This window comes from Porites lutea, chromosome 4 (genome assembly GCF_958299795.1).
Source record: "Porites lutea chromosome 4, jaPorLute2.1, whole genome shotgun sequence".
Taxonomy (NCBI): domain Eukaryota; kingdom Metazoa; phylum Cnidaria; class Anthozoa; order Scleractinia; family Poritidae; genus Porites; species Porites lutea.
Window position 1 is genome coordinate 47,787,668 of NC_133204.1, and position 26,912 is coordinate 47,814,579.

At 38.9% G+C, this 26,912-nt stretch overlaps 1 protein-coding gene across 1 annotated transcript; it reads right to left on the minus strand.

The window, feature by feature from the left end:
- Window positions 1–11,441: 11,441 nt before the first annotated feature.
- LOC140933876 (uncharacterized) lies at window positions 11,442–21,706 on the minus strand. Its single transcript, XM_073383542.1, has 10 exons — window positions 21,202–21,706; window positions 19,746–19,923; window positions 18,847–19,060; window positions 18,200–18,344; window positions 17,678–17,840; window positions 16,838–16,997; window positions 15,878–15,959; window positions 15,172–15,230; window positions 13,266–13,529; window positions 11,442–13,093 (listed from the first exon to the last, which is right to left on the minus strand). The coding sequence occupies exons 1-10, from the start codon at window positions 21,564–21,566 to the stop codon at window positions 13,014–13,016; spliced, it is 1,710 nt and encodes a 569-aa protein (XP_073239643.1). The 5' UTR covers window positions 21,567–21,706; the 3' UTR covers window positions 11,442–13,013.
- Between the last annotated feature and the right edge of the window lie 5,206 nt (window positions 21,707–26,912).

Consider the following 26,912-nt stretch of genomic DNA (forward strand, 5'->3'; position numbering starts at 1 on the left):
ACTATCACAGTTGTGAACTCGAGAAAATAAAAGAGAAGAAAAAGCCTCACTGAGGACAAACAAGTCCATTAGTAAAACGCAAAAATGAGGAGATACACAAAAGTATAAAACACATTCTTGGATCAAACCCATCTGGACAGTTATTCAACAGAGTTTAGCAGTGTTAAACAAACTGACCGCGTTCTAAGCCATCATGTTTCAGTTTACCAAACGCTTTTACTTAAACAAAGTTAATCGTGAAAAGACACTTGAAGACCCTCCTTGAATCATAAAGCGAAGAATTATAAGAGCATTTATCTTCTTAAAATAACCCACTAAAGACGAGATCTCGAGGTCCAGTGATTTGCTAAACCGCGGCCTGAGTTAGACTTCGTTTAAATAACCGACCCAGTTGGAGTTTAAATGTTGCTCTCCGTCGACTTTATTTGACCGATACTTTTAACGATCCTCTAACGGACGGGAGGCATTGGGTAGAACCGTGTTTACAAACACCAAAATTTCTAAAAAAGAGTAACCGGCCAAAATTATCGGCAGAACCAGGCCAGTGTGAACGGTAAATAGCTCCAGTTCGAGTCCAAGATAACAGCTTGCACGTAGCGATTCTCTTTGAACTTCCTCACAACAAATGCGAATACAACAATTACCTTCAAACATAACCCAGCCCAAAGTGAGACACGACAGATATGTATGGCATCCCAAAAACGTTTTGGACGATGTAGGATTTCAAGAAGAAAACGTTCCAGAAAATCCGGTTGGAAATTAAATGGAACACGACCTTTCTGGTTATTTCAGTGGAAAATTTCTGGGAGCGACGGAACATCTAAAATGGTAGTTGTTTTGCCGTTCGGAGATCTCCAAACGGCAATTCGTGTTCCATTTCTTCAAAGTCATCTTTGATATCAGTTTAAGGCTTTCGCGGCCGTCTTTCGGTAATAAATGGAACCGTGATTTGTGTAAATGGTGAACGCGATTCCGGGACCAAATCAGTTTACTAACCCTGAATTTTGCTCACCATTTTCCCAAACCGTTAACCGACCGGCTTGCCCATGTAAATGGTAAACAACAAAAATTTCTAGTTTCGACAATAACCAAGATTTCAGTTCATACACATGCACCTTCAAGCGACGGGTATCCAAATGACATGCTCTGATTGGTCGGCTCTCATGTTTTGCCTTCTTCCTGTCAAAACCCGATTGTCTTTAGTTAATGCATATGGCCCACGTTCGATATATTAAAATTCTAGGCTTTCTGGTTATTTTTCTATACTTTGTACTTTTGAGAATTGCGAGACGATGGGATCGAGAAAAATAAGCAACTTGTAGGTAAAACTCCTCGGATTCATGTTAGAATTTTAATATATCGAACGTGAGTTATTGCATACAAATATATAGTAATAATAAAAAGATCTCATTCACCATTTCCAAATAGAGCATAATGCACCTTGCTTACCCGCAAAATTAGTATTTAGCTGGTCTGTAGATATGCAGTTCTTTAGCTTTTCAAATGAATATAAATATATCTTTAAAATGAATACAAATATATCTATAAATTAAGAAAAAGCTTGGTGAAATAAATACGTCTTTAAGTGTTTTTGAAAGAATTCAAGGAATCGGCATTTCTTAAAGATGCGGGTAAGCTATTCCATAGTTTAGGTCCTGCGATAGATAATCTTCGATCACCGTAAGGCTTTAGCTTAGATCTCGGGACTTGAAGTAACTTATTCGAGCAAGAACGCAAAGAGTAGGAGCTGCTACAAAAACTGAGCAAATTGGATATATAACTTGGTGAAAGTCCATTGATAGCCTTATCTACTAACAATAAAATTTTATAAATAATACAGTATTCACCAGGCAACCAATGTAAGTCTATCAAGCTTGGTGATATGTGTTCATATTTCTTTGTGAATGTTACGATGCGCGCTGCTCTATTCTGAACTAGATGTAGGCGGTTCAAGAGAACTTTAGGTAGTCCGTATGGAATCGCATTACAGTAATCCAAGTTGGTAGTCACAAAAGCATGAATAATTGCTTCTGTAGATTCACGATCCAAATATGTTCTTATCTTACTAATCATTAGTTAAATGGAAATGACATGTCTTGCAAATCTTTTTAATGTGGTAGATCCATATCAGCACTGGGATCCAGTATCACTCCAAGATTACGAACAGAAGAGGACGGTTGCGCATGTGCGCATGTGTGCGTAGCAGGCAAGACGCTTATTTCGAAGCTCTTCACTCTTGATTAGTTTTTGAGACTCAAATTTGCTGAAACCTTGACCAAAATGGTAAAAGACACAGTCCAATCATTGAAACTGGAAAATGACAAGTTAAAAGATAAGATTCAAGAAATTTGTGCTGAATTACGCAACCTACGAGACGAAGTTAAAGCTGAACGAAATGGCGGCCATGCCAGTTCATCCGAAGGCACCGATGAGGGAAACACTACGGCAAACTCCGAACAGCATCCAAGAAGACATTAGAGAGATTAAGATTCACGTTTACGGCACACGGCAAACGGCAAACGTCAGTTGAGAATTTCTCAAAATAGAAAATAAGCAGATAGAAACAGTCCAAAACGATTCTTTTGGATAAAACTGGCATAAAACTACTTAGTTTTGTGTAGAAGCAATAAACGGTAAACGAAAAATAAGGGGAAAACTTGGTCACGTGGTACAAATTCACGTTTGCCGTTTGGCGTAAACGTGAATCTTAATCTCTCTTTTAAGAAATATGTTAACGACAGGAGATACGCTGGAGCTTTGCATGAGAATCTTCAACAAAATTGGAGCTGAAATTCATCCTTATGACCTTGATATTGCCCATCGAGTGCCATCTCGTAACACGTCTGATGGTCGACCGAAACCGATTATTTGTAAATTTACTCGGCGCATCGCCCGTGAAAGTGTTATGGCAGCCCGTAGAGAAGTAAACAGGATCGTTCCTGCTGATATTGGTCTCCGAGAAAGCTCATCTTTAGAACATGCTGCTATCTACGATCACCTCTCCCCACGACTGCAGAGTTTATTATCTGACGCCAAGAAAATAAAGGAAAGATTTCTCTTCTCATTTTGTTGGGCCAAGAACTCAACCATCTGGCTGCGGAAAAATGAAACCTCTCGCCCGATCGCCATTAAAAATTCAACCGACTTGTCCAGTCTCACAGCTCGCCTAGGATCTTCTGGTGATGTTACTACTCCATAAGAACATTAACAAACAATCTACTAAGGTAAATAAAACACTCCTAAGCGAGCTTCCATATTTCAATTACAGCGATCTAATTTCCGCACATGGCCAATTTAATAATTCTCTTAGTTCCTCTCTTCCTACCAAAAAATATCTTGATCGTCTCCTAAGTTATTACGACCTTGATTTATTTACTCTGAATACATTCTTAGATAGAAGCTCCGACTCCAACACTTATTACTCTAATACAAGATGTAAATACTTCTCTCCACATAGTTTTTGTGATCAAAAAAGTAAGTTTGCTACTAATCCCTATCCAGATTCTAATATTTCGTTTATGCACACAAATATCCGCAGCCTTAAACGTAATTTAGAAAATTTTCAAACTCATTTTTTAGATGAACTAGATTTTCATTTTAATATCATAGGCGTAACAGAAACAAGAATAAACAGCTCGACTGAGAACTTAGATTTTAATCCTTCGATTTTGCATTATAATTTTGAATACCTGCCAACGCCTCTTTCAGCTGGAGGTGTAGGCATGTATATTGATGAGCGATTTCAATATCAAACAATAGAGAGGTGTTCTAATGAAGCCTTCCAGACACTTTTTAACGAATTACATCTTCCCAAAAGTGCAAACATAATATGTGGAGTATTGTATAGGCAGCATAATTCCCCTGAGCGTTTTCAGGAATATTTTGATTCGACAATGGAAAAGCTTAGCGCCACTGGAAAACAGATTATTCTTATGGGTGACTTTAATATAAATCTTCTCCATGTTCATATTAGTACTCACGCCCAAAATTTTATGCTATCTTTGCACAGCCTGAACCTGACTCCGACAATCGACAAACCAACAAGAGTTCACAACAACTCTTACTCATTAATTGATAACATCTTTATTAACAGTCTAGAATATAGTATCTATAGTGGAAACATAGTCTCGGATCTAACAGACCACTTTTCTCAATTTTATATACTAAACTTTTCTACTAATCGAGATCTCCGTGATCAATCGAAATCGAAGCGGTTAACTCGTGACTTCTCAAACTACTCAGAAACAAAGTTCCTAAGTGAGCTATCTGAAATTGACTTAATGGGTACAATTTGTAATAAGACAGACATAAACAAATCATTCTCTACATTTCACAATAAACTGAACAAGCTCCTCAATAAGCACGCCCCATTAAAGCCAATTTCAAAACGCAGTCTAAGAAAACAACAAAAACCCTGGATAACAAAAGGCATCAGAAGTTCAATTAAGATCAAGAATTAACTCTATTATGCTGGTGACAGTAAAACCTACAAAATTTATCGTAACAAAATACTGATGCTCACACGAATAAGTAAAAGGAATTTTTTCCACAACTATTTCGAAGATAACCTAAGTAACATTAAAAAGACTTGGGAAGGTATAAACAATCTTTTAGGTCGCAAACGTAAAGCTATCAAACATATCACCTCGCTTAAACGCCTGGGATCTGATCAAATTTCATACGATTCCTCTGACCTTCCTGACATTATGAATGAGTATTTTTCCTCAATTGGTCATAACCTAGCTTCCAAAATGCCAAACCCGCAGAAGGAATTTTTTGATTATCTTCCAAAATCACGTAATGCTGATTCTTTCTTTTTCAATCCAGTAACACAAACTGAAATTGAGTCCGAAATTATGAACACGCCATTAAACAAGACTCATGGATTGTATTCTTTCCCCACTCGCGTCTTGCGATCAGCTAGACATATTCTTAGCCACCCCCTATCTGTACTAATCAACAAGTCGGTTGAACATGGAATATATCCCACTAAATTAAAGCTTGCTAAAGTAATCCCAATCCACAAAGCCAATGACGAATCTGACCCATCTAACTACAGACCCATATCACTACTTTCAGTCTTCAACCGAATCTTTGAAAAAATGATGTACATTCGCTCGAAATCATTTCTTGAAAAGTTCAGTATTCTCTATGATTCACAGTATGGATTTCGTGAAAAGCGGTCCACTGAACATGCTATCTTGGAAATCACCAATCAGATTCAAACTAATATGGATAGAAAGCTGTACACCTGCGGGATATTTATTGATTTACAAAAAGCTTTTGACACAGTCGACCACTCAATACTTTTAAAGAAACTTGAACATTATGGTATACGCGGGATTGTGAATGACTGGTTTACTTCCTACCTAAATAGTTGCCAGCAAATAACTGAATTTGGCCCCTCAAATATATCTAAGAAAGCGACAGTATTATCTGGGGTTCCCCAAGGATCAGTCCTAGGGCCTCTGCTCTTTCTTGTTTATATAAATGATATTTGTAACAGTTGTAACCGAATGAAGTTTTACCTATTCGAAGACGATACGAATCTTTTATATTCAGATTAAAAACCTTAAATCCGTGGAATCTACGGTAAACGATGAGCTCTGTAAGCTTTACGACTGGCTAATAGCGAACAAATTATCTCTAAATATTAAAAAATCTAATGACGTTATTTTTCGACCAAGACAAAAAAATGTCAAATACGAAGTTAATTTAAAAATATTCAACCATCATACCAACTCTTACACATCTTTGGAACGTAAAAGTTATGTTAAATATCTAGGCGTGCTTATTGATGAGAACCTCTCTTGGAAACATCATATTTTACATATAGCCTCTAAAATAAGCACATCGATTGGCATTATTGCTAGGCTAAGACATTTCGTACCACTTAATACCTTACAACATATATACAGATCGCTGATTCAACCCTACTTGTTATATGGCATAACAGCGTGGGGCCGAGCAGACAAAATCCACAGAAACAAAATTCTATGTCTTCAGAAACGTGCCCTTCGCCTCATGTTTTTTGGTGATGATAAAGCTCACGCAGTACCCTTCTTCATTTCATCCAGTCTACTACCTCTAGATCTTCTTTACTTCAAGTCAGTTGCCGTCTTAATGTATGACGTCTCAAATAACACATCGCTACCTCAAATAAGTAATTTATTTAATTACCAACATAATATTCATTCACATAACACAAGATCATCAACAAGAGGCACTTCTTTCTCGAATACTCTAGATTAGACAAGCTAAACATGTCTTTTTCAAGAAACGGTGTTAGAGTCTCGAATAACCTATCTAATGAAATTTGTCAAATGCCTAAAGTGAAATTTAAACGCAACATTCACAATATGCTCCTTCAGAAACTCTCGGAGGCGAATGAGTATATTGATCTATTGGATTTGAATATGTCTTGAAAACTAAACTCAGTTCATTCTATTAGCTTTCTATCTACATATTCTTCCAGCTTCCCATGTAATCTGCCTTATTTCTCCTGAGAATCTTCGTTTTTTTCCCAAATGTTATTAATACTAGTCAGTATTCAGTATTCACCTTATTTTAATGTATTGTACGATTATAATTAATTTTACTTAGTATTGTAATTGTAATTATTCACTTTGTATTTAGTATTCAGCTTATTTTAATGTATTGTGCGATAATAATTAATTCTATTTAGTATTGTAATTGTATTGTAATTGTATTGTAATTGTAACTATTCACTTTGTATTTAGTATTCAGCTTATTTTAATGTATTGTACGATAATAATTAATTCTACTTAGTATTTTAATTGTATTGTTATTGTAAGTATTCTACTTAGTGTCAAGCCACTGCTCGCCTCGAATAGCTATAGCTAAGTGCGAGCAGTGGTACATCATATTTTGTATTTTTCTCAATTTTTCTTAATAAACTTGAAACTTGAAACCCCCGACACGAACAAATTCCAATGAAGGACTGGGACGAGATCCTGAACTGAGTAGAAGCAGCTCAGTTTTTCCTCATTTAGCTTAAGACCATTAAGAATCATCCAATTATTGATTTCCTGTACACATATTTCAATGCTAGATTTAGCTGATAAGAGAAGATCATCACTTCCAAATTTAAATGACACATAGAGCTGAGTGTCATCAGCATAGGACTAGCACTGGTCCGGTTTACAAGCAAAATTTCACAGATAGGGTTACCTTTAATTTATATCACACGGGTCAACTTTACAAAACGGATCCTCAGACCTCAAAGAGATGGACAAGTAAACAAAATAATTAAACAGAATATTGATTTCAACCATTTCGTTTTATTATTTTGTTTACATTATTGTTCATCGCAGGTATGAAAAGTCCTTTAAAATGGCATTAACCATCCAGGTAAAAATATAAAGGACTTTTAGAAAGTCTTAGCTAGCGCTAAGGTAACCCCAGCTCTCAAGTAGGGCCTTTACCTTAGAACCAAGGTAACCCTGCCTGCCTTGAAATCACGTCGCGTAAAAAAAAAAGAAATGTAGCTCTCAAGCAAGGGTAACCCTAGCACTAGGGTAACCCTCCCTTCTTGTAAACAAGCCCTTAAATTACCTGAGCTAGCACGTATTTCTGCTGTTATTTGTCATTCAAACCTAGCTTTATGTCAAAAAGTAAAAATTTATGAAATTGAGTAAAATCTGAAAACTGCTTGCCTTTAAAATAGCTTTTTAATAGCGAAAAATATGGCCGCAAAGCAAAAGCGATGTAAACGTACATCAAACCACGATATATATTCACTACGTTCGGCTATTTGATAAACTAAAGAAATGCACCGAAAGTGCTAGCGAGGAGGATTATTTTTAACAGCCCTAGGTAGTGTTCATTGATTCGCAAATACTGGCCAGCTTTTGGTGCCTTAATGAAAACTGTCCTGCTCTTTGACCTTGATCTTACAATTCCATGGAAGCCGAGACAAGTGATTTTGAAAGTTTATAGCATTAATTCCTTTTCCAGAATACGTTTACAGACTCTGCAATTTTTTTTTCGGTACAGGAAAATTGCTATACATTCAGCACAGAAGAAATTAGACCACCGCAACAGCCCAATAGATGCCCAGCATAGGCGTCTTGTATTGTTTGTTTGTTCGTTTTTTTGTCATTTGAAACTACGAATACGTGTAGCACACTATATACCAACTTCTATATAGTAAAAAACATCTACATATTAAAATGCAGGTTTCAGAAATCAGTCATTTTCAAGTGCCTTCTTTATTCTAAAGAATTAAAGCCTATACATTATATCATTCAGACGTGAACAGGAACCGATTGTAATGGCTCTTGACGTGATTATTTCATCCTACTTGTCAATGAATTCTACCTAGTCTGTACTACGCTGATCACGGAGACCTTCGAATTATGGTCTTGGCTTTGATGCCATGTAATTAAATGAATTTTCAAATAACAAGGATTCCCACTCACAAAAACTGCATGAGAAACAGAATTTAATGAATTTAATGGAATTCCCAATTACATTTCAAGAACGGAAAACAAGGGTAACCGCTCGTAAAACTGCATGAGAAACAGACTGGTAGTGTATGGTTGAGGCTAAAAGAGATTCACAAGGGATCACGATTAGTCGCAGATCAAGTTTTCCGAAGTTTTATAAGTCGTAAATGGGGTTCAAACGCTTTCAAACATGTCTGTGATTATACAACCGAAGAGAAATTTACGCACAACCATTAGGGATCGTAACGAAAATCTCTGTTGGCCCTTGGCCTCTTAGTGCTTCTGCAAATCGTTTCCAATGTGGTTGATCATCAGAACCCTTATAGCCAACTAAAGCCCACGTGGCGCGATATCCCAAAGGTCGAGGATTTGTTGCTCCAAGGCTTGTCAGCTGGGCGTCAGCAGCCTGTTTGTTGGACTCCGATGCGCCTCCGGCCCACCATGCCTCATCCTGGATCGCTGCTAACACGATCACGTTATTGGGCAGGCCGGTAAGAAATGTTGCCAGTTGATCATCTGCTGTGCTGGAAATATAGGAGTCAAATGCCTGGGAACTTATAAAATGTCCATCTCTGCTTAACACCACTACGTTATATCCTCTTTGCTGAAAGGACAAAGTGAAGCTTTTTTAATTTAGTTCCCTAAATATATTACAAGAAAATATATTGTGTGGATTTATTGGTAGAGCTCTGGACCATCAGTTTCAAAGAGTATAGGCTGGGTAGCTTATAGCTATTGTACTCTGCTATTCATTCTCAAACTATCCTAAATTGAGTCATGAAGCTATTGATTGATAACAAAGTTATCTCGTGCAATGTCACAAGACGCTTACTTGAGATTAACATTTTAATTTTAAAAAATTCCAAAAAGGGGATGCATACTTCTCTTTCTTATTATAGTGAAGCAAGGAACACTGAGATATGACAAACTCTTTCTTCAGTTTTCTCAGACAGTTTCTCCGATAGCCGTCTTATGATTAATCACCACTTTATTTACTACTCACTTTTGGCGACATCTCAACTCCATCCACCAATATCGAGGACGTTCCCGAAAGAGGACACCCTTCAGTTGTAACATCATCAACACTAGCTGAGCAGAGGTGAATGTTGATACCTACCCGGAGATGAAATGGCATTACTCGGTAAAATTGCATGGGAGGACAACGTTCGGGGAACGACCTTTAAGCGCGCAGTGTCAACGCCGGACGTCCGTTTTCAATTATAGAAAGTCAAATTAAAACCGAGGAGCCTGAGAAACAAATTCTAGAATGATGTCCTTCAGGTAAGGTGTCCGGTTTCGTTGGGAATTTTGTGGTTGCCCTCAGGTGAGCCTGATTAGACAACGACAGAGAAAGAGGGGGTGAATAACCGTAGTACCTTATAGTAATGATCACTTTATTACTAAATCATCATCACTGACCGTGAAAGGTCCCCGGTGGGTACTCAAATAAGTTTTATAACGGGAGGCTTCGTGCCGAGGTCCAACCGGGCCCCTTACATTTTAAAATACCGTTTTTGGCAGAAAAGGTATCCCTTTCGTATAATTTTCTTGCACGAATTGTACCCCTTTAACATAACTAGTTTAAAACTGTTCATCCCTTTAAACTGCTGTAAATGCACTGTCTTTTAAATATGAATAAATCACAAAACCAGGCCCCGGTTGCCGTCAAACGTTGGATAGCGCTATCCACCGAATAAATCACTATCCAGCGGATAGCGTAATTGATTTCCGTAATATTTATCCCCTGCCGGGATGGTGATTTATTCGAGGTGGATACCGCTATCCAGCGTTTGAAAAACTGGGGACTTAACGTTTTCTCGACTTTGGTACACCCCATTAATACATCTTTTAGCCCTGTATGATCTTTCACAGGCTAAAATAACAGATTTTCCTCACATTTCATACTTCAACTAGTGAAAACACATTGAACATTGTTCTGGTGAGATCGGACGAAAGGGTTAGGTGTCCGCTACGATCCGAACGTTCACACTGCACCGAAATGTGGCACAGAAGCTAGTGCCCAATATGTGACGCTTCACTTTAGTAGACCTTTTTACCGATACGGCCGCCATATTGAATTTATTAGATTTAAGGAGTGTTATGGGATGCCCAGGGGGGCACTCGCTCAGTATTTACGCGCGCTTTTCTGGCAAAAAGAGAACTTCGCTGTATATTTTTCGGGAAAAAGGCGATCATTATTACATCCATATTAAACACGGCACAACGATTTCTTTTTCCCATTACAATCTTTTTAACCGCCGCCTGGTTAGCTCAGTTGGGAGAGCGCCGGTCTGCCGAGCGGGAGGTCGCGGGTTCAAACTGCCGGACCAACACTCACGGTCTTTAAATAACTGAGAAGAAAGTGCTGCCTTTTTAATGACATCTGCAAATGGTTAGACTTTCTAGTCTTCTCGGATAAGAACGAAAAACCGTAGGTCCAGTCTCACAGCACTTTCACTGATTTGTTCTTGTGGGACGTAAAAGAACCCACATCACTATTCGAAAAGAGTAGGGGTCGTAGACCCCTTTGGTGTGGTCAACCTTTAACGGGTTGTGGGATTGGGTAGGGATGGCACCTTGCATGGGACCTGAGTGTCGTTCGTGCACATTCCCTCTGGGCAGGCCTGTGTCCAGAAAAGCTGGTAAATAAAAATAATAAAAAAAATTTTCTAGGAGAACTTAAAGAAAAATCGGCCCAAAAAGCACGCGTAAATACTGAGCGAGTATATCGGATCCTGCTCATGCCCCCCTGGGCATCCCATAATACTCCTTAAACCTAATTAATTCAATATGGCCGCCGTATCGGTAAAAATGTCCACTGAGATCGACGCGACATACTTCTCTCCGATATAGAAATGGCGCGGAAGTCACCGTTGTATTACTCTAGGTAAATAGAGCTTAAACAGCCAGATATCCCATAGAGAAAAGGTGAAAAAATAAAATGAATACGGAGAGCAGTGAATTTAGGGAGCACTTTTTAATATCGTTCTAACAACTTCATAATGACTGGGAATCACTCACCAGCGCCTGAAACATAAGTTAAGAAAAGATTAAATAAACACTGAATTTTCTTCTAAAAGAACGTTTTGATCATCACGCCATGTAATTACTCTTTTACTTCCAAAAGAGAATTATGGCCACTTCTGATTGTCAACAGCTTAAGAACTAAGCGACAAAATCCTTGGTCAAAAAACTGCACTGTTAAAATTAATACTACGCCAATAATAACTGAGTAGCAAAGTTTACTCTTGGTTTTGTTTTGTTTCGTTTTGTTTTGTTTTTCTTTTTACTACTACTAAGATTAATAAAAATCAAAGAATTAAGCCCTTACCGCGTGAAAGTACGATTATGTTAGAAAAATGATAAATAAAGCCACCAAAAGATTAGCCTAACTTCTCCAAGTTCTGATATTGCGTCCCCTTTCTTTTATATTCCTTTAGAATTTACCTCTTAGAGTTAATTAGTTTTGACAAAGTTATGACCAGATACCAGATCCTATCAACCGTGGGGCAGTCGTTCGGTTAGAGGCGAGAGAAAAAACATGACGGCAGTCTTTTAAAAATTGCGCCTATTTTTTTGCTAACCTCCTGGCTTACTCCCCATGGGTCCCTGAAAATGCGTGCGCGTTAATCCTAAAGGTCGCACTGCAACACCGATAAGGAACAGCGTGTGTTGATTTAAAACACCAAAACTAAACGAATACTATGACAAAAGCGAGGTTGGGCTTTTATTCTAATCTAGAGGAGTTTGCAGTAAACAAGTTTTAAAACAGGGAGGGTTCGTATCAAAACAAGGTCAGTTCCAATCTCGCTTTCACTCAAAGGCTGGGGCACTAAGCGCCCAGCTATATAAAATAGTCTATTGCCTTTTAGCTAATATCACCTACTTACAAGATCAAATATGATTAAGGGTGCGTTCGATTGAGCTTATTATAAAAAAAAAAGAAAGTGAAAAACAAAACAGAAAAGAAAAGAAAAGACAGTTGGCTGAATGTTAATATATTCAAGAAGCCCGAGAAAGCTGTTCGCACGAGAGGGTTTGTACCAACTGAAAAATTCCGGAACAAGCAAGCTTTCACGTTTCCCATACTTAAAGAAATATGCCAAAGATTTTCTTTTCTGCTCCAGTAATTACCTTTTTCTGCTGAACGTCTAGTATTTCTAAGCTCTAAATATCGTTCATTTTCACCAACGAAGTCTACCAAGTGGTTTTCTTTGCCGTTTATAATTATTTGTGATTCAATCTTTTAGTGCGACGCAAAGAAAATTCCGTCATTCTGCTCCCTGCAGCAGAATGTGTGGAATAAATTCAACTTACTGATTCCGAATTTGAAATGAAAAGCCAAACGAACCGGTATTCCGGATTAGTCTAACTCTGTATTCCTATTTCTGATATATGGTCAATCGAAAGCACCCTACACTGGAAAGCGTACGTCTTTGGTGGGCTGTATGCTATGGTTCATTACGTGTTAACATATATTCACTTTCAACAGTAACTTTTGAGTAAGGTACGTGTTCCTTGTTACAGAAAGGTAAATGAGCCGTTTTAATACGGACCAGAGCACATCCAAACCGCCTTCAACTTCCAGATTGATGACTCTTGAACGTGAATGCCCTTAGCAGACACTGGAATTAAAAAAAAGGAGGTGGAGTCATTTTAGTAATATTCAGGGAATAGCTTACCAAATCGAGAAAAGAGGACTCAGCGTTGACCAAATAGCAGTTGTCAGAGACTTAGTAATACCAGGGAAATAATTCTCTCTGATTCAGTTGAAGCACCGGGCATTAATATACTGACCTCCCCACTTGGTGTTTGCATCGGAATCATGCTCAATATGTGGATTCAGGGTGCTATTGGTGATAGCCAAGTGATTTTCAATCATGTCAGCAAGAATTGTGGTCGACTTTACTTTCGCGGCATTCCACTCACTCAATGCGGCACCTATGAACTTGGTGGAATGAGAAGAACTTTTCACGATCGCGTTCCCATCCTTGCTAACGCCGTACCAGTTGCCAACCGCAACATCATATCCGAGGAGCGAAAGTACGCTATGATGCATTGCTGTGAAAAAAGGAGGGAAAAGTGATTGGGATTGTATAAAATAAAATCAGCATAAGTTGTCCCAGTATTTTATAGACTGTTTGCAGTGACCTAATTTTTCGTAAGATCGTCAGGATCGAGCGCTTTATAACAAGGGCTAATTTAGGCGTGGGCCGAGGGGGTCGCGGCCACCCCTTTTTCTTTGAAGTTTTGTTTTATTTTTATAGAATTCCCAGATAAATAACAAGTATCCAGATGGCAAGTGGTCAAGTGTCCAGGTCACCCTTTTTCTGAATTTTCTGGATCCGCTCCTGTATAATACCGGTACGGGGGCCATCTTGGTATTATGTACCGAGAGGGCGGGCGTCGGGGCTTACATCTAATTTGATAATCATCCAAGATGGCCACCAGTAACGCAAAACCTTCGATCTCGATTCTCGACGATCTTACGGAAAAATAGGGGACTGCGAACAATCTAGGAATTTTACAACAGAATAAATTAATTTCTTTTATGTTTAACCATTTAAACTGAGATCTGGTGACATGATTGTCATCTTCACCTCTCCATCTGTTTCCATTCAAATAGTATCTCTTTTACAGAACTATTGACGGGTAATAATTTGCTTTCTTCATTGGCCATTTTCTGGGTGATACGGTTAACCTCTCAAAGTGGAAGCCTACTAGACGTTAAATGAATTGAACGGCTTTATAGCTCTCGTGAAAAGTAAATTTTCGGAGTCACAACTAAACCAGTTAGAAAGCGTGGTAACGAGCAGTTGCATTAATATATTTGAGAGTCAATGTAATTAGCATGAAAGTGCTTATAGAAGACACCGTTTTTCAATCTCGTGCTATAGACGGGACCGCCATTTAACGTGGTCATCCGAGTCACGCCAAGGCCTGGCCGTTTGGAAAAGGAAGTACTTTCATTTCTCTGCAGATATATTAAGACCCTGAGTATTGTTCCGACCCCGGGAATCGAACCTGTGATTCTGCGCTCTGCAGTCATGTGCTCTACCAACTGAGGTAATCCTGACGCGGTTTATTCTTAAATGCTTCTTTATGACCACGAAAATCTGGGTTGGGGCAGTACATTAGTAACCGACAGGGTCATAAAGGGGCAGCGCGGCAGCAAGATGGCCGCCAGCATTTTAACTCCGTTAAAAAAAAATTTAAAAAAAAATTATATTTTTCCATCTACTAGGGCAACGTATTAGTTTCACTATTTTTATCCTTTTTCTCTTTAGTTAGTTCTTAATCAATGAATTATCTGTTTCTATAAACATGTATAACCTACAGAGAGAAATAAAACTGACGGCTGCTACTACTACTACAAGTAGAGTGGGGAGTACGTACAGCAAGGGCATCGAGACACCCAAGGCTGGAAACTAAGCCTCGATCATAAGACGAGTCGGAAGACACTGATAGATCTCACTCGAATTTTCGGAGTATTTTGTGTGCGTAGGAGTTTGGAAAGAACTTATTCGTTCTACTTATGGGGTTTACTTTTCAACTCGGTCAGGATAAAACCAGATTTGACTGAGAAAGTTTTAGGTGGTCGGTAGGGCATAACTTAGGTTGCAGAAAAGGGAATATAAAAGAAATTATTAACATGCGTTTAGAGAGCATAACAACGAAGCCTGCAGTCTTTTAAGACTCCTACCTGTCCATGAGGCACCTCTGTCAATGCTGAAGAAACAGGTAGAAGATCCCCTTTTGCAGCTATAAAGAAACATGGTAAAAACAAGAAAATTGTTTAAAAAATGATCGAGTCATTAAGCGCCTGCGTCGCATACGTAATTTAACCCCAGTTAGTAACGTCTGCGACTGAGCAGCGCCGAAATCCTTGTTCTGGGCCCCAACGCGAATCCGACGAATTATGGGAAATGCCTTTCGAATTTCTTTTCAAACTGATTGGCAAATCGACAATCTCTTTTTTAACAGGCCAATTATGGCTGTTTCGCAGACGGACCCGAGTTAGCCTGAGTTCAGTTTCGTCTATGGCGCAGGCTAATCATAAAGCGTCTTTATTTCTGTTAAGTTAGTTTCTATACTCATCAAGCAGTTCCCCAGATAGCACTGACCTCTTGGCTGCACTGCCACACGGAAATAATAGACTTGTACTTTGTGTAACTGTGTGTTTTCACATGACGTCATGGCGGCCATATTTGTGTCCCAAAACAATGAAACGGCGGCCATGTTTGTGTCCCAAACCGGTCCCGTGGGAGTGGAACTCTTTTCTTATGTAAACGCTTTGTTCCAATAAATTTGCATAGATTCTGGCCACGTGAGTGAAAACTTCACTGTTTAAAAACTCGAAACCTACTTCGAGTTAATGGCGAGGAGAAGTTCCTTTCTAAGTCACTTACCTCTCCAGAGAAAGGCTGCAAGCGTACATAGTGTCGTTGCGTTTGTTCAATAGATATCCACGACTGGTAAACTTCAACGGTCCTGCATGAATAAAATTACAACTTCTTGGAAATTATTATTCTTTTAAACTAAATATATTACAGTCGAACTACCCCTGGCTGCGCGACCACCTATCTAGCTAATCCAAATTTCCAAACTGCGTTTTTAGCTGCCAAAGCAATAAAGCTGGAACCTCTCGTAATCGACCACTTCCATCAGCGACTGCAGAACCTTGGCGTTTTGCATGCAGGTCGCTGGAAGGTTTGAAAGTATTGAACTATTTGTATTTCCAGTCGTTTGCTACTATTTGTAGCGCGTGTACGAATTGAAATTACGAATTTGATTTCCCTGAAATGTATGACACGAAGTCCTATTAAAAATTGTTTGTGTCAATAACAAAGTGCTAGAATCTTGAGATTTTAATACTGTTAATATGAAAGTACAATTTTCCAAGTATATCAGCTTACAGCTTCTAAAGCCAAAACAATGCCTTACAACTTCTCGGAATATGGAACTCCAACGACATTTTCTATTCATAATACATTCTGTAAAAACATAAATGTGTCAAACTGAACTGAAAAACTTGCTTACTAATGTTTTCCTGGTTTTGGTTGGTTAGCATGGACTAATTAGTTAAACATTAGCCTTACTGGCTGTTCAACTTTCCGATTTGACATGTCTGAGTACAAGCAGCTTCTATCAGGACAGGTCAAATTGGACAGTACTCAGCTGGCACTGCATCAGCAAAATTAAGCTATAGATAAGGGCTACGAACTAATCAAATCAGAGAATTTTGTTTGACACAATAATAGAAGTAATAATAGTAATAATAACAACAATAATAATAATAATAATAATAATAATAATAATAAGTAAATGTGGGTAGTGACACGACAAGGGAACAGAAACATTCTCCTTACCTGGAGTAAAAGAGCAATCCAGTACGCATCCGTAAAACTCCAGTTTAAGGGCAATGCTGTTTTCCCAGTCATTAGGGCTAACGCGGACAGCCACTGCTTCTACAGGCACCGGTAGGATAATGACCGCTGGATTGTTACCATTGGTGTTGGCGGGAAAAACCTAAAGTAAACAAGCAGCAGCAACAATTAGTACAAAAATAAAAACCTGAGTGTTCAAAAGGTGCATGCATGAAGAAAGTTTTAATTAACTCTATACAGGTGTAGATTGCCGACAGTTAGCGCTGAAGGCCAGCATGCAAAGATGGTATTTGCAAAAGGCACGTGTTTATTTTCTCGTTAACTTAAAAGTTCCTCCTCTAACTAAGACCTGCATCTTTTAAAACATACTTAATGGGATAGTGGGATAGTTCAGGGATAAACGCCTTCAGATGTTGAGAGGTTTGACTTTGTTTTGCTTTAATTTGCCTAACGATGTTTCCTTACAAAATTCTAGTGTCATGATCAAGCAGCATGCAACAACAAAATTCAGTTGCAAAGTATTTCTCCTCCTAGTATACTCACCGAGAAAACAATGTCTACGCATTTACTGAGACGAGCATTGCAAAAAAAATATTTCAGCATCTGTTTCAGTGGACAACTAAAAGGCAGATAATTACATGATTTACTTTCAGCGGAGGGGTTTCTTTAAACAAACTGTGTCCACTCATGGAATCGCACGGTAGCGATGTGTGTGTAAGAAGTTAAAGCCACCACCCTATCCACTTCGGCGGGACAAATATTTTCAAACTGGGTTATTAGAATTTTATTATTCAAAAGGTCATCCCAGGGAAGTTCGCTCACCATGTTTTTGCTGCCCAGCTTGTAAGGTTTAAAAATACGGCCATCTTTGCTGTAAAACAGGAAAAAACTCTTGACGTAGTTTTCTCCATGACCCTTTGTGACAAGCCTATTAATCTTGACTTTGCAAGTAAAATTAACCTCAAGGTACTGGTCTTTTGCCTGCCTGTAGGAAAAAAAAATTCAAAATCACTAATGATTAATCAGGTAAAATTCTAAATCTCCGAGTACCATTATTCGAACTTACTTATCGATCTATCCTACAATGAATCTACATTTCTTCCCCCAGCGTTTCATTCCAGGTCCATATTTTTCTTACCATCTTACTATGTTCCCCAGTTCGTCTGTTCGCTTGTTCGTTCGTTCGTTTTATCAACTCCTACCCGCCTTCCCCACCCTCTCAGCTCCGTTTTCAGTCTGCCCTAGCTTCCAATCATTTGTACAATCAATGAAGTCTTACTGCTAAACTTCACTTCGAATAATCAAAAGCGCACTTCAGGGTCTACAAACCAACATATGACTTACGCAAGCTGGCCATAAGGTATCCAAGTTTTGTTGCCATTCAGTCTTCCCTCATGTGGTTCCCCGCCCATAGCATATGAGGAAGCAGTGATCTGGGAATCAGCAATGCTCCCATCCGTCATACCAAGGGCCTGGTCACATGACCCTACTACAAAATAGCAAAAAAGGAAACATCAATGGCATAGCTAAGAACTGAGAGTAATTGTCTAACACTTTCATTTCATAGTTTACATTTAAGGAAGTTTTTTAAAATACTTTGAGTCACTATTTGGCAAGGTGCAAAAGTACTTTTTTCGAATTGTGGAATTAAAGTTTTAATTGTCTTCATCTGGAATTATTTGCCTTTGGTTTAGTCTTTCGCATTAATTTCCTTATAAGGAACCCTTCATTCGAGTTAATTATTAGGCAGCTTGCCCAGCGGTATTTTCCTACAATAACGGGTACTGATATCAAATTCACCTCTTTATATTTGTTTTCTTTCTATTTTTTTTCCATCACTCTTGCTGCCGTAAGGATTAGTTTACTGTTTTAATTTTGATATCCAATTACACTACCCTGTCTATTATCCCTCGAGTTGAGTCTTGGTAAAAGCGAATAGCAAATACCCCATTAAGGATTGAGGCTTTACTGGCAGCTCGTTTCAAACTTACGTGGGACATAATACTTGACAGAAACTGTGGCTGGCCCGTCGTTAGTAAACTCGCGAGATCCTGAGAACGAGCTGCATGTTCCCACTGACCCATTGTACTTGACGTTTACATGAGTGGTTAAATCATGTACTTTGCCATCGGCTCTTCTCTTGTGCAAATCAATGTCGAACGTTACTTCAAGGTCAATCGTCTCCCAAAACTTCATAGGTCCAAACTGAAAAGGTAACGTAACAAGAAAAAAATACATGTGCGTCATAAGTGTTAGACCTCGTCAACAAATTCTTCGTCCCGGGGAATCAACGTGACTTAAACGTTCAGGTCTAAAGTCACGGAAGCCAAGAAATTTTTCAAAAACAAAGCAAAAATTCCAGTTGTATCAATTAAGCATGTAGTAATAAAGAAAAATTCTAGAAAGCAAGGCAGGACCTAAATACTTTTCAATTCATAGTTTAAGGTGATAAAAACGAAACAATTATATAGCGCTAAGCAGGGAGGCACAGCTTTTCTCTGAGCGCGTAAAACGTTTGGAATAACAGCGTTGAAATGAGTCAAAACCTGGAATCAGCAAGTACGTTTATAGTACTGGTCGCTCCATGTAAAGGAATTCGGATTCCGGAATCCGGAAATATTTTGCTTATGGAGTCCGAAATCCTGGGCTTTGGAATCCAGAATACAGCTCAAGGAATCCGGAATCCCACAAACTGGAAACCAGAATCCAAGTTCCACTGACTGGAATCCAGTGCCTGGAATCCAGTGCCTGGAATCCGGAATTTACGGAGTGGAATCCAGAATCCAAGGCTGTGTTGGATTCCCTAACATGGGGCCAATAAAATGCCGTATTTATCCATAATTTGATGTGTCAATATAACGCAGAATCAACAACTTTATCTCTTTATAACCTTGAAAATCACCATCGTGGTACTGTTGAGCACTTCAGTGATGTTAATGGATTGTCCTTTTGTTTTCCAACTGTTTAGTATCAAGACAGGGGGCAGAGGCCATTCAATAATCCCACTTTCTATCTCTTCAGTTGTCACGCTCGAATGAGTCAGTGTCAGGCGGAATTTTGTTTGTCCCCTTTTTTAGAAAACAATAACAATAATAATCAGTTTATATATGTTAAAAGTAGAAACGAAATCAGATTATACGTCATGATTAGTAAATCAAATTACTTGAAATCTCGTTTTCCATTCCAAATGAGGTCGGTCTTTTTAGGTGCGGACACTCAAACTGGGACAACTGGAAGAAGATTGTCCAATCACAACGTTTTCTGTAGCCTGCGTAGCAGGCGCTTGGAAGTAGTGGGCACAAGAATAAACGGGCGCACGAGAAGGAGACACGCCTTTGCGTGTCTACCTCGCGCGCGCCCGTTCTCTCTTTCGCCCACTACTTCCAAGCGCCTACTACGCAGGCTACGTTTTCTGAAAACACAAGATTGTTAAGTTTTCTTTTTTTCTTTTTTTGCAAACGGAAAAATAAAATTCAAGGTTCAACTATGCAACCGTTGAAAACTTTAAAACCGTTTTGCCTTGCCAGCTCTCTCAAGAAAGAGCGATCAAATGTTATTGATCTGTTTGCAAAAAATTAAAAAAACAAAAGACTCTTTTGTTTTCAGCTAACGTTGTGATTGGCCAATCTTCTTGCAAGTGTCCCGGTTTGAGTGTCCGTACTGTAAGTCCATTCACGATCTTATATACTGTCAACACAATTAGTTATCAATTTTAAATGTGTTCTAAAGTGGTTACCATTTACTCAAACCATCCGGGTGGAAATCATGTCCATAAACATAAAACTATAAAATTTGACTTGATGGGAGAAGGACCCGCTAAAATAATACCAAAATCAGCTCAACAGACTAAAAAGAGTAGAAAAACTGCATCTTCTCAAATCAAAACCCATGTTTTCTAGAGCTTCCCAAAAGGAGCGAAACGTTTGATTTTCCAACAAGAATTTCCAGATTCCCCACGTAAATGGTAAGTACTCCATAGTACCCCCTAGGGATCTTTACTTTTCACGAGAGACAAGATGACGTGTCGTTTTACAGAACGGTATGTAAAGGAGTCGAAGAAAATTTATGAATATCAAGTGAAGACTAGTATCCCCGTGTAAATAGAAATACAATTTCTGCAGGTACATAGATATAAGAACACGAGAAACCTATAATACTATCATTTCACTCGAGATAACTTTCAATTAAGGAATTGAAGAGTATACTTCGATCTGGTCAGTAACAATTGCTACTCCGGCCCCACAATACAGATTTCAGGGCTAGTTTGTTTCCAGGATTTTCAGGCAAAATTCCTTCGAATCAAATTTAGTGAATGGGAGTTAACAATCCGAATGAGAATACCATACCCCAATAGTATGTTATAACCGTCATTGTCAGGCCAGAGTGAAACCTTCAAATCTGGTCTGCTGACTGCTGTGTTGATGGTCTTGATCGCCATCTGTGCTGCCCATACGGATTGATTGATGTACTCTGCACCCACGCTCACCCACTGCGCACCTCCATTAGTAATATTGGCATGATTCAATAGCTGCACCTCAAAATCGATCTTGATTTCAGTATTGTTCACAGATGGGCTCCGCGTTATGTTCCCGAGTTCAAAGAACGCTATGTCGTTCAGACCGTCGTTTGCTGAGGACGTCATTGTGGTTGTGTTGACGCTAGAGGTGAGGTGTTCGCTGACTGAAGAGTATTTAGCCTCTGTGAGTCGCATTATTGGGCCGCCAAAGGAGGGAAGTTTGATTTTGGCTCTAAAGGGGGTGGACTCAGGGATGTCTATTGTGAGACTGAACTGAACTTTGCGCCCCGTGAACTGCCAATCTGTCGACCTTTCAAGGCCAAACCTGAATTCTGAGGCCTGGAGAAAGAAGAAAAATGTAAAGTGAGATACAACTGAACCGAAATGCAAGCGATGACTAAAGAAATAGCTTTCTTAAAGAATCACAATCCGGTGTACTTAATTTGGCAAGCGCTGATCGGTGAAATTCTCTCCAGACCAATGTGAAACCTATACTTTTAATTTTCAAACTAACGACCCGACTGGTGTAGAAGGGTCACCTCCCCGCTGGAGAGTCATTTCAGCTCACCTGGCTAGGCGGGTTCTTCTAGGCGGGTCATGATCACCCTTCAAGCCGAGCCAACTTTTTGTTTCTTATATAAATAGTTCGCCACGTTTGTAACGCCCAGGGTAGCTGTCGGTTTTTTTGGTGTGTTTTTTATTTTGTGGTTCGCAAAGTAAGAGTTATAGCCGCGCAAAAGTTGAACCGTGGTTAAAACAGAAAACGATGGGGGAGGGAGCGAGGGGAGAAAGCCACCCCCATCGTGTTCTTTTTTTATCTTCGGTTCACCTTCATTCACGCGGATGAATCTCTTCCTTTACGAACGCAAATGAAAAAAATAAGCAAAAAATAAAAAAAACAAAAACAAAAAAAAAACGGCAGCTACGCAGGCTAGGGGATGACTCTTCTACCCGGACAATTAATTTTCTCCATATGAACTGGGGCCTCAGAAGGAGAGACGATTACGCTTGAGAAATAAATTAATTTTTTTTAACGATCGCCTTGAAATGAGTCAATTGCATGCAAATTACCGCTTCGAATTCTACAGTGATGTACATCAATTCAAAACCATTGTCTTTCAGGAGTGACGCAATGAATTAAAGGAATACTTCCCGCCTTTATGTTCCTTGACACGTTCTCATGTGTTTTCAAAAAAGAATATTTTTTTCTCCATTTAGCCCTCCATGCACATGTCACAGTGTTTTCGGGTGCAGGACTTTGAAAACGGGTTCCAGAGTGGAGATTTATGAAAACGCCGGATTTTCGTTTTCATGTGGAGGGCCGAAAACGGATCTTCGAATATCAGATGTCATACATCTTACAGCGCACGCTCTATACGTAAAGGAAGCTATCGTATTCGGCTATATTCATTTTAGGGTTTTCGTGTTCATGGGCAAGAATGACTTGACAAGGCTATGTGTACATCTATACGTCCTTTTTTTGAAGAAAAATAGAAAAAAGAAAAGTGTCCATTTTAAAAAAAATAATAATAATCCCGAATACGAGTGGATGAGGACTTAGCTTGTCGTGCGAAACGTGCGTGGTTACAAACAGCTATGGTCGCGACTGGAGCCGGGAGATTGTCAAACCTAATTTATGGAGAAATTCAGCCTTCTCAGATCAATAGCCTACAAATACAGCCATCTCTCCTCGCTCCTCGCAGCTGAAAAGTTTCTCAAAACGTCCCTTGCTGCGAGGAGCGAGGAGCGATGGGTGACGGCTGTCTTCGTAGGCTACTTTCTCAGGGATTCACTTCAACCAGTGGGTGCAATTATTTGCCGGTTATTATAAATTCGACTATTTTGGCACTAATTAGGTATAGCCGAAAAAGGCATCTCACTCACCAAAAGGTCCGGTCTTTTGAATTTACAGCATAGTATCAGCTTCTCCTCGATTCATTTTTTTATTACCTCGAGTTAACTTTAATTTAATTTGGTTAAGACGTGCGTGTGAGACTAAAAGTGAATAATTATGTTTCGAACAAAACTCGAGTAATTTTTGCAATATTTTAATCTGTTCAGTTTATTCCACTTTCCGCTTACTGCGTCTTCTAGCTGATAAGTTTTAAAGACCAGTCGGCCTTAGTTTGACCGTTTTTATCAAATGCAAATATTGTAGACACCTCGTTTTAATCGCCTGCTGGAAATTTTTTAGCATTTTCACAGCGATGTACAGTAAAGAAAATATTACCGGTATTATATTATTTAGTCCAAGTGTCCAGAAAACTGTTTCCCTGCACCTCTAAACTATTGACCCAACTTTGTTTTCAACTGGCCGTGCAGTTAATTGTATTGGGTTGTCAGGCGTTGATGAGATAGTCTTTGGTTTTTAAGGAAGGAAAGTTTACAACTCTCCTAGAAGCCGGTGTCTCTTACTATCTGTTTGTCTATAAACACCCCTCTGCAACAGCCCCCGTGAAATCTATATCTTCACTGGGTTCTCAATTGACGAAAACGTCTCTGGGTTGGTTTATTTTCCACTGGCTTTTTCTCAGTTGTGTATCTCCCATAAAAAAGGAAAGGAGTGGCAGGCCTTAATCTTTACCGGCATGAAAACTTTGAACACGTTTTACATACTAGTGCTGTGGCTAGAAGAACTAGTAAACGATTTACACTTTTTTACTCGAGATTGATTAACTGTTCCCTCTGAACAACGAAATACACTGGTCTTGTAGAAGTCATCATTGTGATAGAAAGTGACCGGGGAAGCAAAACATACACCAGGCGAGTAGAAACAAACTATTCGCCGGGTCTTAACTAGCTGGGAAGCTGGGTAGACTGAATTAAGCCACTGGAACGTCTTCACTGGGTTTTGTTACAGAGGGGTGTTTCCAACCAGAGACATAATTCGTATCTAGTAGTAAGTAGATGTCGTGAAAGAAAATTCGGTAAAGAAAATCCTGATAGATGGATGTCGATGACGCTTAACCTGGATCTGAATATAACAATTCGACGATCAATTACGAAAACATACCTACTAGATAATTACGTAGTCTGCACGCGTAGTGAACAAACTTCACGTTGAGGCTTTTTAACTGATGCTGTAAGTTGCTTTTACTGACAATGAATAATTTAGATACGAAAATTGATCCGAACCATGCAGAAAACACAGCAACTGTCTTTCAAATTTTTAACTTCACGAACAAAGTCCTCAAAACTCAAGAAAGGAAGAGATATAGGACAAAAAAAAGAGGCAAGCTTACGAAAATAAAATTTGCTTGTTGCGTCGGTGAGCTTTGGATAAAAGTTCAGTATTTATTTAATCCTTGGAATACCGTTGTTGATATGTTAATTCTTTCTAAGATTACCAATTTGCTGAAAAACATTTCATAAAAATGGGAAAATTTTAATCGTAGCAATACATGATGGTCACTGTATTTACAATGTTAACTCAACTGCTGAAAAAGACTAAAACTGAATAATTTCAGATTACCGGCATTAATATTAGTTTAACCACACCAGCGGCTCCTGCATATAATCCTAACTTTTCACGTGACTTTTTATGCTCCAGATAAACTGCAAGTTGAAGCACGTTTCTAAAGACGTTTGTACGTCAGAATACAGCTTACATTTTTCTTTTAGATGATGTTAATCTTTACATAGCATTTGCGAACTACGATATTTCACGGCTGTATTCAACCCATTTTCCGTTTTGTCAGTTTAAACAAGTTTGCTAAATACCGATTTCGGTCAGTCAAAACTGAGATCGCCGATACTTGTCAACGCAGCAATGAACAGAAAGTAAAAAAGGTCTTACCTTGCAAATAGAAACAACCGAAAACAGAGTTAGGAGAAAGTGCATCTTTCTGTGGTGGTGGTCAAACGCTTGCGCCATCCGCTTTAGCTCGTTCAATGTTGCTAACGACAGGTGCTTGACTGAACTGGCAATGGCCCACAACTACTTAATTATTAACGACATTTACCCAATTGTCCGTTAGAAGTTAATGCAACACGGTGACACAATTTTATTCAGACAGCTCAAATTAATTTTACGTGTTTTCAGCAAAATGAGTTTTGCGTCTGCTATTTTAGTTGTTCTCAAATGTATTAGGAAAGGAGAAACCCGACTGTCGCAGATTCCAATTCAGAAGTAAGATCGAACAAGAAATAAAAAGTCCCGCAGTTTTTAGGGAACGCGAGAGTGTTTTACTTTCTTGACATTTTTCTTTAGTTTTATATTGGATTACCAAAACTAGTAAACTTTGGGTTTTTCCCCTATTCAGAGCTTTTACTGTTGTAAGCCCACTTTTTTCAAGGAAGCTTAAACCTTGTTAAGTTCGCGCAAAAATTTATGCTACTAGAAAACACCGCGCAATAAATTTTTTACGCTAATTGTGCAAATACTTAGTCCCAGAAAAAAATGGATAAAATTTAATACCCCACTTGGTTTCTCGCCGTTTTTTTCTTTGTTTAGCAAGACTAAGAGCTACGCGGGGGAGAGTAACATAGCCTGTATAGAAAACAGCCATTTCGCTTGCGGTTTTGCGGCTTTCTTGTTGCCAAGTAGCAGTCACAATGTAATCCGTCCAACTAAAGACAAGCTAAATATGACGCACAGCACAAAGGGTAACCAACGACTGTTTTCCGTAACATACCTGTTTGAAGAACTAAACATTGCCCAGAAATTTCTATGGCTTGAATAAAGGTTACGTTTCTAGATTATTCATAGAGGATTTCCGGAACTTTCCAATTCACATACAGTAAGTTGCAAAGAATTCAGAATATCGAAGCTCAAAACGATAATAGGAGCCGTACGCAGTTCTGACTATATAACAGGATTATTAAAGAGCCTGCTCTGGTGACCTGTGGAACCAAGGGTTAATTTTTAAAAGTTTTTCTTGTATCAAATAAACGATCTTCATCGGACAATTTGAACGTCCATTAAGCGGACACCATTTGGCCGACCCACCTCTATAAAGCAGCCATCAAGCGCTTTCATTTTCGTTTCGTTTTGTAAATAACATTCCGGCGGGCAATTTTAGCGGGAGCACGTAAGAGAACTGCTAAAATTGGGCCTGATCTCAGGTTACACTTACTTTGGGTTTATTGTAAGTATAATGATGATGAAGGAAAATACAGTCCGAGATAAAAGCCGACGACCGATTGTGGACTAGTAATGCTTCTCCCGTTTGGCGTTTGTTTCATAATAAAGTGATGCTTCTGTTAAAGATGATGCTAATTTTTGACGAACCTCTATTGAGCGGCCAACCTTCATTAAGCGGCCCCTTGACGGTACAACGAGGGTGGACGCTTAATCGAGGTTCGACTGCAGACATACATATGGACGACGTGCATTTTCCATTACAGCACCTCTATTATGGAACACCAAACCAGAATAATTATTAAAAATGAAGAGAGAGTTGCTACATTTAGAGCAAAAAATAAAAGATTTTATTCAAGAAGTGTTGCCATTAATAAATTATGTTTACTAAGCTACAGCACTCGGTAGGACTAGAGATTTTTCCTATTCTATTTCTATCATTATAGTCATACACGTGCAAG